Source organism: Anneissia japonica, unplaced genomic scaffold (assembly GCF_011630105.1).
Source record: "Anneissia japonica isolate Jap-2015-1 unplaced genomic scaffold, ASM1163010v1 scaffold287754_len4335492_cov202, whole genome shotgun sequence".
Classification (NCBI taxonomy): domain Eukaryota; kingdom Metazoa; phylum Echinodermata; class Crinoidea; order Comatulida; family Comatulidae; genus Anneissia; species Anneissia japonica.
The window spans coordinates 236,020-249,095 of NW_022705543.1; the positions used below are offsets into that span (position 1 = coordinate 236,020).

At 34.0% G+C, this 13,076-nt stretch overlaps 1 protein-coding gene across 1 annotated transcript in view; it reads right to left on the reverse strand.

Annotated features, from left to right (window-relative positions):
- Nucleotides 1–278: 278 nt before the first annotated feature.
- The window catches only part of LOC117105634 (neuroendocrine convertase 2-like), a 20,409-nt gene continuing 7,611 nt past the window's right edge, over nt 279–13,076 (reverse strand). The window contains exons 2-11 of the mRNA XM_033246811.1: nt 10,017–10,121; nt 9,489–9,650; nt 7,564–7,672; nt 6,310–6,424; nt 4,958–5,046; nt 4,513–4,688; nt 3,620–3,835; nt 3,135–3,235; nt 2,430–2,657; nt 279–2,015 (exon numbers count right to left, since the gene is read on the reverse strand). Coding sequence (XP_033102702.1) covers nt 1,211–2,015; nt 2,430–2,657; nt 3,135–3,235; nt 3,620–3,835; nt 4,513–4,688; nt 4,958–5,046; nt 6,310–6,424; nt 7,564–7,672; nt 9,489–9,650; nt 10,017–10,121 — 2,106 coding nt within the window. The 3' untranslated portion in view covers nt 279–1,210. The remainder of the gene's footprint in view (nt 2,016–2,429; nt 2,658–3,134; nt 3,236–3,619; nt 3,836–4,512; nt 4,689–4,957; nt 5,047–6,309; nt 6,425–7,563; nt 7,673–9,488; nt 9,651–10,016; nt 10,122–13,076) is intronic.

Consider the following 13,076-nt stretch of genomic DNA (forward strand, 5'->3'; position numbering starts at 1 on the left):
TATCCTACATTAATAGGCCTAACCCTTTTAAGCATACACTTTTATGAATCAATGTAGAATATCGAAAACAGCACATTTTCTCATTCTTCCACACTCTCTCTTTGGTTTTTGTTTATTTATTCTAAATAATTTTCAATTAAAGGGGCTCTCTCATTACCTGAATATCTATGTGTACAACACAGTACACGGTGTAAATTAAGGAGCAACCTGTTTGTTGTCCTAGAATTATAAAGGACTATTGACGTATAGACATGTTATTAAGATTTGATATTTAACTGTTTTTTTTCAATGCAGTTTAATCTGAATAAAACAATAAAAACAGATTACAGATAATACTGATCTAAATCTGATCAATGCACACCACCGACTACCTCAAAGCTTAACACTTTTAACAATATACAATATTCTCTGAAATTACATCACTGCGGATATATTATATTTTGTATAATATATACATATCAACACACCACTATAAATTAGCCCAAAGGCAATAAATTATATTAACAGATAATATGTATCACTAATTATATTCGCACATTAAACCTAGCCTTGATATGGTAATCTTTAAGATTATTTCACAGATTTCCCGAACTTTATTTCTAACAAAAATATATCTCATTAAAATATCTGACGAATGAGCAAAGAACACGTAAACATTAAGACGATTTACCCCACCCACTCAGGCACCACATTTTGTTGGGTAGTGTTTTTATCTTGGTTTGATAGATTTTGTGTGAGATCAAACCAATCGTGTGTCTTAAGCCCGGCTCACACTGCACCATGTGATTCGATATGGAACGCAACGCGACGAGAGGCGCGCGCAAGGGAAAGTATGCAAGGACAAATCGCTCATTCTGCCTCGATAACCAGCAGACGGCGTTGCATCTTCAAGCAAGCATGGAGAGCGGATTGATTCGTCAGCTGACGGTCGTATGACCCGTCGTACGACGCAGTGTGTGCCAGGGTTTACAATGTTGATTTGAAGTCGGATTACCGACGTCTGATCAAACGGCAAACATTGTCTGCTGGGTCTCAGAAATTGTATAGGCCTATTGTACCCTAGATTAAAAATCCGGGCTTGAAAATGGATCATTATGGTATTGGTAATTAGATGATAATTAGTTATTTGCATGCAGACCTGACATGTGATAACGGATCAATTGTAAAATTCAAGGTAGAGGAATTACATAAAAGAAATATAATTTTCAAGTCATATCCTATAGTACGGACGTGAACGGCCCCGGTGATTTAGCGTATGCCACTCATTCTGGTTTAAGATATCACGAATGATCTCTTTCAACTCTTCGTCATCTTCCCATAGTTCATTTTCTGGCAGTTCCACCGTCTCGTCCAAAGACTCCTCTGAGTCGAGGTTGACGGGATATCGACTCATGTATGAGAATTCATCAAATGATTCACTGTCGTCGACTGTGATGTACGACGAGTCGATATTCTCCAGTTCATCATAAAACAGATGGTTCTTGATGTCGTCTGATTTGATTTTAGCGTCTGAAGCTGGTAAATCATCCGGAATTTCTTTCTTAGTTAAGGCGTTGTCATCATTGGTTTCTCCAGCGTCTGCTACTTCTGTTGAATCTTTATCGACATTCTTGCAGGTGGATTTTGCCTTTGCTTCATCGATGTAAGGAGCCTCCCTGGTGCCGTGCAAAACCAAAGTCCATGCTATGAGTGTTCCATGTTGGATTGGATTGCCGTTCATCGATATTTCCAGTGTCCACTCACCTATAGGATCTTCTCCCCACGTGTGAGTCGTCATGAAAGGCCAGCTCTGAAAGCCGACAATATTGTCATCGTCACGTGGTCTAGTGCTAAGAAGCATGCTCTTCGTTCCCATTGGTGAGATCAGATTAATGACGACGTCTCCTCGGCGAGAAGAGTTTAATGTTATTATAGCCTGGACGTGTTCCAAATAGTTAATGGCGTTCTCCTGATCTTTGCAGCCGTCGGTCGTAAGTGACAGAACTAGAGGGCCGTCACGTATATTTGGGATTTCACTGTTAGGGAAAAAAAATAAATAATAGTTATCAAGTGTTCCCAGTTATTCGATATTCCTTCATAAGTATAAACAGAGTAAATGCAATTTACCAATAAAACTATCTAACACTAATTGACGGTGTGCTGGTAGGCACCATTGTTATTTCATAATTTCAAAATGGTATTAATTTTTGAAAACGATTCGCTTCCGCTTGTTCGCAAAGGCCAGATCATTAAATATTTAGGTTAATGCAAACAACACAGATTTGGTGACATTTAAGCTGGCTTTAAAGAGAAGTGCAACAATTGGAAATTAAATCTAAACACAATTTCATTCTAAACTCGTTTACCTTTTGTAACTTAATTCATTTGAATCTATGAAACACGCTACTTTAAATGATCGTGCCAATAATACAATACATTGCAGATCTTACCTTTTCCCGTTGTATGAAGCGCCGGTGCAGTGAAATCGTTCAGGCACCGTTTTCCATGTTTCCGCCATTTTGACCATCTTCCCGGCATCAAGGACTCCGAAGCCAAAAAGATGATTGAACTGAAGTCCCACGCCATTACATTGCCACTGGTACACTTCATCGTACAGTTGCTTTCGGTCAGATGACAACACAGTCAAATGTTGTAAGTCACGCCATGTCAAGTTTCGACTATTAACAACGAGAGATTTAAATTGGTATCGGTAATATAAATTACATTTTATTAAAAAAAAAATAGAAAAAAAGCAACTAATCTGTGCTTTTTAAGATTATGATGGGGTGCATTTATTTTCTTTAAAAAATGGCTAAGATTTAAAGTACGCTCACTTACACGCGCGCACACACCCGCCCGCCCCACGGATAATAGTCATTCCACTTTTAGGACAGGTGTTTCCTGGTCTTATGCAGGTTTGCTCTTTAATTAGAAAAGTAACTATCAAATAGATAAAGAATAGTTTATCTTGTCTATCTGGGAACCTGCAGAAATGTGGTCTTTGAATGGAGGCGGTTTCTAATATGAGGGTTCTTTAATTAGATGGAGACCTGAATGATGGCAAATAACAATGAGGAGAGACCAATCAAACTGTGTGTTTATCATTTGACATTTACATCGGATTTAGTTTTAAGAACCACTCATTTTAGACTTACTTTGCTGACAATGCAAGAGCGAAGACACCCGCTGCTTCAGGCGCTGCGGCTGATGTTCCAGAGTGAGACAATGTGCAGTTTCCATACAGATCAGTTGTTGCCTACAATATGTATAATAATAATCATAATTCATAACTATATGAATATATAATTGAAAATCAAATTATTTAGTGTACTAAATATAATTTGAATTTGTAAGCATTTCAAAATAATTCAATTCAATATATATTATATATATATAAGTTAACAGCTCTAATCTGATAATATTTTATATAATATTATATACTATATCCAATGTATATACAAACAATACAATACAATGTCAACATAATAGTAATAGAAAGTGACAACAGATTATTTTATGTTTGCGTCATCTGAGAACACATATAATGATTTGAATATTTTTTTTTTTAAATATTGCAATATGTCACAAAAAATATTTAATAATTATTATCAATTGTCAGCTATGTGCATTTTGTACGTACCACGCCTGCCTCAGGGTGCCTATTGCGTCCGTTGCTGAAAGTAGAGGCCAATGTTGAGGAACATGATTCATCGTAGAGGGCAGTCCGACCATCGTTTATAGCCGAATTGATAGAGATCGTCCACATACTAGAAGCGTATCCGTCACAATTGCAATCGTCGTCCGGTCCTCCGTCACCGGACGCCCACACAAAGATGCTGCCCTTTCCATCGCGCCCCTATTTTTAATTATAGTAAGGTTCAAGATTATATTTTAATTGTTCTTAATGATCGACATTAATGTAGGGGTGGCGACAAGATTTGCCCGACGAGTGGTCCGAGGTCACCGATTGGGGGGGGGGGGCGAAGTCCAAAACGAGAGCAAAGTGGGCGTGGTCGGACGTAACTCAATATAATTAGAAAATGGTTAATAAGCAATTAGTATAGTACTTTGACGAATGCCTATCAAATATGCATTGCAAGTTCTTCAAATACAATCAAATATTTACTCATCGTATCTGGTCCGTAGTGATGTGAACATCGCTAGCGCTGTGTGTTATGGCTTGTTGGGGGAAAAAATCAGCATCCAGCATACACACCGTTGCTTAATATTAGATATATTAGGCCTAGTAATTACAAATATTGAATTTTAAATCCTAAAGTATGTGAGATATTACATTGTACCAAAGAGTATTAGTGCAAGAGGACCGACTCTCGTGGTTTTGTTGAAACGTAATCCAATTTCAAAAAGTACTGCCACGAAGGGACGTGTCCTTAAAAAACCAGTTCGAGCGAACTCTATTTGAATTCAAATAGAGCGTCCCCTACCTCGTGGCAGTACTTTTTAGCGTTCCATTGTGGGCATACAAAATCAGGCAGTCGGACCTCTTGCATTACTCTGTGATTGTAATCTTACTTTGTTGACGCCGTCAGCAATGGCGTCTAGAGTCAAGTCTCGGGGACCGTCGACGGTTCTTCCGTCATCTTGTGGACCCCAACTAGCACTATATATGTCAATCATCTGTGGCTTGAAACTCATTGATGATGCTTCGATTAAATCAGTCATATACGGTTGATCCAACATACGAATACCTATGAAACGAAATGTTACGATTTTCATGTGAAGAAACGAAACAGTAATGAAATATTATGAAAATACTCTCCTCGACAAGTAATTAGTTTTATAAGATTAGCAGGCAAACATATTATATTATATAAGAACATAGCGACTACAACATAACCGAGCTATTACAACAACAACACCGACGGCGGCAAGGACAGTGATGTTAAAATTATTTTTAACTCAGACCATTCTGGTTCTGATGTCTTCAATGACAATTTTAACACAACAATAATCCTACCTGCAACCTTTGATTTGTATGCCACACCGACACCGCATATGCCGTTATCTGCAACCGCCGAGACCTCTCCTGCACAACGGGTTCCATGGCTACAGTGCGGGTAATAAAATAAGATCAACAAAGTAAATATATATTAAACAAGACATCACTTTGTGTTTTTCTGTTGACCATTACTAATCGTTACAATTAAAATAAAACGTTAGTTTAGACATATCATATGATATTCATTTGGAAAAAAATTCTGGAGAACATAATGAAAAGATGAAAATAAAGAAGATAATTTATAAAATATTTTTAAAAAGCTGATGCATATTGATCGAGACTATCTACAGCCATCAACAACCACTACTAAAAGTGTCATGGAAAAAATCGGTTACATTATGTAAGAATAATATTGCGATTTGGATAAGAATTTCCTGACAGTGTTACATTTTAAAAACTTCCAAATGACATGTCCAAAAATACACTTGGGAGCTAATGATCTTAGAAAGAAAAATGTTGGCTAACTCTATGTAGTCATTAATTTAGTAATGGGTAAATCAAGCATAATAACTGCGGCAAGCGCAGAAATGTTCACGTCTTCCTTAATCTCCTTATAGTTGTAGAAATCACGATCATTACTCTTCCATTAAATTGGCTTTTTTTATACTGTACAACAAATTGTACAACTGTCTACAAAATACATTCACTCCTAACCTTATACAGCATTTTGATACAAACCCGACTAATCATTTTGTTAATGCTAAAATAATTGATACGTGAAAAGAAATTCTTAAAATCTGTCTGCATCGCAGATCTTTATTTGATCTTTATTTGCTAAAGCTCCTTAAAGTTCTCCCAGTGCCAGAGGACAGTTATCAGGGTTAGTTCTGCTTCCGTTATTTGGATGACAAAAGCCTCCAGAGTAGTAGGCCTTAATCGGATATTATCTGTTCTTCAAAACTAAGATTTCTTATTGAAAACGGTCTCCAGTTTCTAATTTTAACAGGAGCCCATGGGTTTATATGAGGAAGCTAAGTTCACGAGGGACAATCAGCTGTGTGCACCGGTCGCGATTTAATCTTCCTGCGGTAGACAGACACACACACGCACTATCTCTAATGTATTAACTTCTGAAATATAAGAAATGACAACAGCACTTTTAAGACTAACTGTAAAATTTTTAATTTATTGGCTCACAGTATTCTGATGAAGTCCACTGTGTCGACGAAAGATAGAACCAATAAATTTTAAATTTTACTGCTAGTCTTAAACGTGCTGTTGTCATTTCTTATATTATTCTGTAGCAGACTAACACGACTAAACCGTTTTGTTCTTCCAACTTTAGAAACGAAATTTGTTAAAACGTTTACCTATTGAACCAGTCGTTAGTGTAACGGGGATATGGGAATGGATCATCGTTACTAAAATCGTAACTAGCCTCTGCGTTATAGTTGGGTGCAATGTCTGGATGGAGGTAGTCGATACCTGATAAGTGAAGAAAATACCACACGTGTTAAAAGCAAAGATATGAAGGTAATGGTCTCGCAGCGTCTTTGTGCTTAATTTCTTATGGGCGTGTTCCACGACTACCTATCCACCGTAATATACGGTAAACAGGCGCGTATAGTGACTTCATGTTCACAACATTCCACAACGACAGGGGCTGAAATATATGTAACCGTACTAGACTATTAAAATTAGCAACATATAAAGTAGTATGGATAATGTGTACATTTTAAATTGATATCATCTGGCTGTTTCAATATGTTTCAGATAAAAGATTTAGAAAAAAAATAGAAAAAAAAACCCTTCAAAAACTTGATTTATTTCAATTATACTTATTTCAAAAGAATCATGTGAAACATTGCAATGATTACGAGAATCTTAAAAATTTGCTGAAAGTAAATGTAACGGTTGGTCGATAGGAAAGAACTATAGGAATGTCATTATTAAAACGTCCATTAATTGGCGACGATTTTTTCGCGTTTTTAAAGTTGAAAGCTAATATAACTTATTGCAATATGCAAATTAAGCTTGAATGCATAACGATCTATACTGGCGTCTAATATCAACTTCGTCAATAAGATTGCAACAAATTATCTGCTCCAAGGTAAGTCGGAGACTTATAGTATCTTAATTCAACACCATTTAAACACGTTATAGGATTGCCAATTAGTTTCCGTACTCTTGGGCAAAACAGCATAAACATAGATTCCTTATGAACAATGTCATTTTCATGAGCATATTTGACTTACATCCACAAGTGACTGCAAACCTGAAAAATGGGCGCTAACAGCACCATATCATCAGCATAGCTGAGACCATTTAATTCTAAAAGCGACCAGTGATTCACCCTGTCGACCTGGCGTTTAAAAAAAATATGCATAGGCCCTATGCCTAAAATACAGGATTCGGTAGAATGACCCGGCTTAAAGCAAATTGCCGGTCATCCGAGAACAGAGCATCACCCGACAAATCAATCTGAAGGTTTATTGTGAAATTAATCAATCAATCAATCAATCAATCAATTATTATTATTATTATTAATGCTTTATTATTATTATTAGTGCTTTATTATTATTATTATTATTATTATTATTATTATTATTATTATTATTGCATACCATCGTCCATGATGGCTATAGTTATGCCTTCTCCAAAATGGCCGCGATCCCATGCCTCCAGCACGTTTAGATCCAGACCTGGTTTGCCATCAGCTTGACCGTCATTTAGCTGTAATAAATTGAAATGTGAATATCTCTTAAACGTCTGTACCTCTCATACTTACTCGTACGCATATTCACGTATCTAACACACATTTGAAATAACAGCCCTTTAGAGACATAATTTATGTTAGTTGAATATAGTATTTTGTTACCTGCACAAACCTAATAAAATATTTTGAAACGATTATAAAAAAAAATAAAACAATAGGCCTATATATAATGTCAATTACACCTAAAAATGGATTCAACTATATCGAATGCAAAATATTTGTTAAATAACTGAAAAAATATATAACCATGTATTTATTTATTCATTAGCTTGTGTATTAATAATACTAGGCAGGGCTATTGTTAAAACAGTCCTAAACGAATTTATGGTTTTTATTGGATGTTATTGTCTTAATCCAATCCATACGCATCGAATCAGAATTAGGAATTCGTTTAAGACTGGTGTAAAAAAAGCCGCTGTCTTATTAATATAATGATGATGATAACACTAACAACATACAATAATAATAATAATAATAATAATAATAATAATAATAATAATAATAATAATAATAATAATAACAATAATACTATACTGTAATAATAATAATTCTATACCGTAATAATAATAATAATAATAACAATAATAATAATAATAATAATAATAATAATAATAATAATAATAATAATAATAATAATAATAATTCATTAGTCGTTCATTCATTTACTTATTGCTTTCTTTATTTATCCTTTAAAAATTATGAGTTCTACACACACCCACCACATCCATCCACCACCCACCAATCCACCCCCTTCTTCCCTACCGGTACCTTCCTCCATCTATCTATCCATCCATTCACTCCGCCACACTCTGGCCAATCCCTTTTAATATATGGGATGTTTATTGTTCACTTCTAAAAATGTATCGTCTTTAAAGCCATTTACGCAGTAACACAATAAAAATAGTCTTTTTTAAATTTACAGAAAAAATAATGCCTTATATCGTTTAATAAATTATGAGTTATACATGTAAATCCAATCAAGATGTTTAGCAATTCAGTGCACATATTACTATAAACATGCCATTAATGCCGTTAATGGCTAAACTCCACTTGAGCAAAGCTAGGCAGTGGGCCGACATGAAATTGATTCTTAGCTTGGGAAAATGAATACTGTAGGTTTTATGCGAGGAGGATTGTTTAAGAAGGACAAACATATACATTATCGATTTTTTGCTTATATGATTTACAATGGTTTCTGTTGAACCTCTCAAGCTATGTCATTTAACTTAAATGACATTTAAAATTTAACCTGGTTATACACACATGAATCTCTCTCTTTTATATACATGTATATGCTTTTATATATATATATATAATAAAACACGTAATAGTAATATATATAATATATATATGATAAAACAAGTGTAATATATATAATATATATAATAGATATAATATATGATATATATATATATGATAAAACACGTAAGTGTCATATATATATATATATATATGTATGTATAGGCCTATATATACATATATATAGACATACATACATAGGCGTATATATATACATATAATACATATATTCTATAATAATATAATCTATAAATGAATTCATTTCATTATTCCTCTCTATTAAACAGGCTTAGAAACAAATTATGTTATGATCGTATCGAGTATAACCTTTCAAAGTAAACTTTTTATCAGTAAAAGTCGTTGGTTCGAGTACTAATGGAGGTTAAGTTCATACTTTGTCAAATTTCTCAGTATTACAGTAGGGCCTATGCTAGTTAACTATAATGAAACAAATAAGATGTTATTCAAACTTACAAGAAACCACTGTTTTTTAAACAGGGGATCATTAAATGGTAGTTCCGATTTTGGCGTTGGTATAACGCTTTTGGAAGATTGCCTTTCAAATTTGTTATCTAGGAAGTCGACAAATCCTCGCTTCGTTCGCTTGAATCCAGTCAGCTGAACAACACTTTTGACCTATGAATGGCAAAAAAAAATGGGAAAATATACCAAACAAACAATATCAAGGTTAGCAATGAAATGCAATGAGTTGCTAAAATCATATCATATAATATCGCCCCCTAGAATCAATAATACCAATAAACTACATCCTTCATAGCTTTCTGTTAGTAATGTCAATAGTAAGCCTGGTTTACATAAAATCGCTTATCTTGATTTAATATATTTGAAACAAATTGTCGAGTTTACCCTCTTCCGCACAGATATACCACTGAATCGTCGTTGTTTGAAGCCGTATAAAAGTGTAAAATCATAATTATGTATTTTTATTTGTTCAATCTCTTTGATTACGTTACCTAGATTGGATATGATGCTGTCACTTACCATCGGATGGCTCTCAAGTGGCTCGCTGACGTCAGCACTTCTTCTTACCCGGTTGATTGGAACATCATTATGAGTGAAGTGATATACATTTCTTTTATTCAAAACCTACAGACAAAGAAGAAAATACCAGTTTTCTTTCGATTTTGTCAAACAATTTACATTGTGTAATTGTAATAATTTATGCATTCTGTCATGTAATATTTACTAAATGCAAAGATAATAATGTTTCAATAATATTAATGTTCTATTATCATTGCATTTATTTATTAATTTTAATTAATTGTATTTATTTATTGTTTATTTCCAGTGACATTCATTATCATCATCATCGTCAGCAGAGGCAATCAATCAGTCAATCAATCTATCAATCTATATTTCACATCTTTGTTTCATTACAAGGAACACAATATATATATATATATATATAGGAAGTATATATATATGTATATAGGCCTATATATAGTTAAAACAGTAAAGAAAAATGAATATATGAATCAAATATAAAAAAAGTTAATTCATTTACTTTCTTATGTATAAATAAAATATAAGAAAGTGAATATATTACAATAATAATGGTAATAATAATAATAATAATAATAATAATAATAATAATAATTATAATAATAATAATAATAATAATAATAATAATAATAATAATAATAATAATAATAATAATAATAATAATAATAATAATGTGTACTCTATTAGTGTATTTAAATATCGCATCGTACAATACATTTCAAATTGTTACGTATCTTTCTGAATGATAATGATGTTAGGTGTATGTAATTCTGAATAGACTGTAGTTGTTTCAAAATTGACATTTTATAATGATCCCAAGAGAAATATTCAATCCCTTAATATACGAAAGACTGCTAATTCAGAATCAATAATTAGCCCGGAATAATCGCATCTATGTATCATCGCTGACGTGCAAAGCCAAGCTACAAAACTGACGAAAGTCTTCTTCTTGACGGCATTTGCATATTACGAGAATGGACAACACACTATGAAGGCTGCATATTATTTTCAGAAAGCAGTTCACGGTTTGCTTCACATCCAATCACGGGAATAAACAGCTCAGGATGATATATTTTTGCATCTTGCTTGAGCATACATTTAGGTTCATTCTATCAGCGCACAAATATTATAAGCGAACACATTTGTTGTAGAGTCAGCAGTACGTAGGCAATCTAACGAGTATTACTGTATTATAAACAAGAGAAGATACTGCATAGTCGCAATCACTCAATGTTTGTTGTCAATTTAATCATGGTGGCTGACGTCACATTCTTAACAAATGTTTCATAGTCTCATTGACTATAAATATACAATATTATTCTGCATCTGCTATAGTCTCAACATTCCTTGTTGCGTCGCAGTTTGAGTAAGCCGAGTAGGATTGTTCATTATTCTTCTCTATATTTCTCTAATTTGGAAGGCAATATTCTTTTACTGTGTTATATTGTTATAGTTTACTGAATTACAGTATCTCCTGAGGGTGGATTTTATAATAGACTCTGAAATAATCTCCCAACTGAACCTAGGGACATTTCTGATCCCAATGTTTTCAAATGTGTACTCAAGTCTCGCTTCTTTTGACTAGTATTTCCAATTGGTTTTGTTTTTTTTTGTTTTTTTAGTGTTTTTGACTGTTGTACGTGTTGTGTTGTTCTTTTGTTAATTGTTTAAAAATATAGTTGTGGCACTTGTGATTTCCAATAGTAATACTGTAAATTAGGCCATTTCTATTAAGGAACCTCTTTTATTGGACCACCATTTGGTCGCCAGGCTGAAACACTACTTTTTTACTATTGTGTCCTAACTCTTTTAAGGTACCGCCTCTATAATATGAGTGGTCCAATATGTACTTTATTGTCTATTAGGTAAATACTTTTTAAAAATCTCAAAATATGTATACAAACTATACATTAGCATTATTTGCACTATGTAGGCATATATTAGCAGTAGTTTTAACTATTACAGTTCAGTGGGAATATTGAATGAAATATCAAGCTTTGATATGACCTATGTATGTTACACAACAAGGCAGTCGAATATTCATCAAACATAATACAATTACAGAGTGCAACATCTCCGATATAATATTAAACTAGGATTTTCTCAGTTAAAGGTATCAAGGAGCTTTGATACTATTTTCAATTATAATGAAATAACAACTAGGCCTATATAATTATATATATAATATAATACTAACCTATTATATAAATCATTTATGATTATATATATATATATATATATATATATATATATATATATAATGTTTTAATTGTTAAACGGTTTATTAAAAAAATCAGTCTGCCTTAAAGTTGGTGTTTAGTTAAAAACCTTTCAGCCATTGGGTTGATCAACGTTCAACTTACAGAGCTTGTTTCGATCATTATTATTCCAATTAGTTTTATTGATCAACGTATGTACACATTCCTTGAGTAAAAAGGGACAACAATATAAGGTGCAATTCTTGAAATGTTTCAAATTCATGATTTTCAATAAGATCACACCACTTCTTTTATCTTGTGACCGACAGTGACCGCTTCCTCTTCATATACGTCAAATGCTGCCGATACGTTTATAGTCTGCCACCACTTTTTTTCTGAAACCACTGTTTTACATCTCTTTTTTTAAAATGTATTTCCCTCACATCCAACAGCAAGTACATTCGCCACTTACAGGATGAGAATGATGCTTTCCTAAGCCTCTTTATGAGGCTTAGGAAAAGTGGCGGCGCCAGCGGGGGGACAGCAGGGGCTTAAACCCCCACCGGACAGGTCAAGCCCCCCCCCCCACACCACCGGACAGAGCTCGTCGGGCAGTCGGACTAAAAAGAATATAAAAATAGGCCCATGCCAAGTCAACACATGCATGTCACAGCCTGAGAATGTCATTTCTGGCCATCCAGAGGTTCCTCTCCTTTTGAAAATCTCATTTGGGAGGGGGAACACCCTCTAAAACCCTTCCTTCAGCTTGGGCCTACGAGCTCAAGTCCCCCTGTCGGATAGCTCAGCCCCCCCCCCCCCCCCCCCAAACAAACCCCACCAC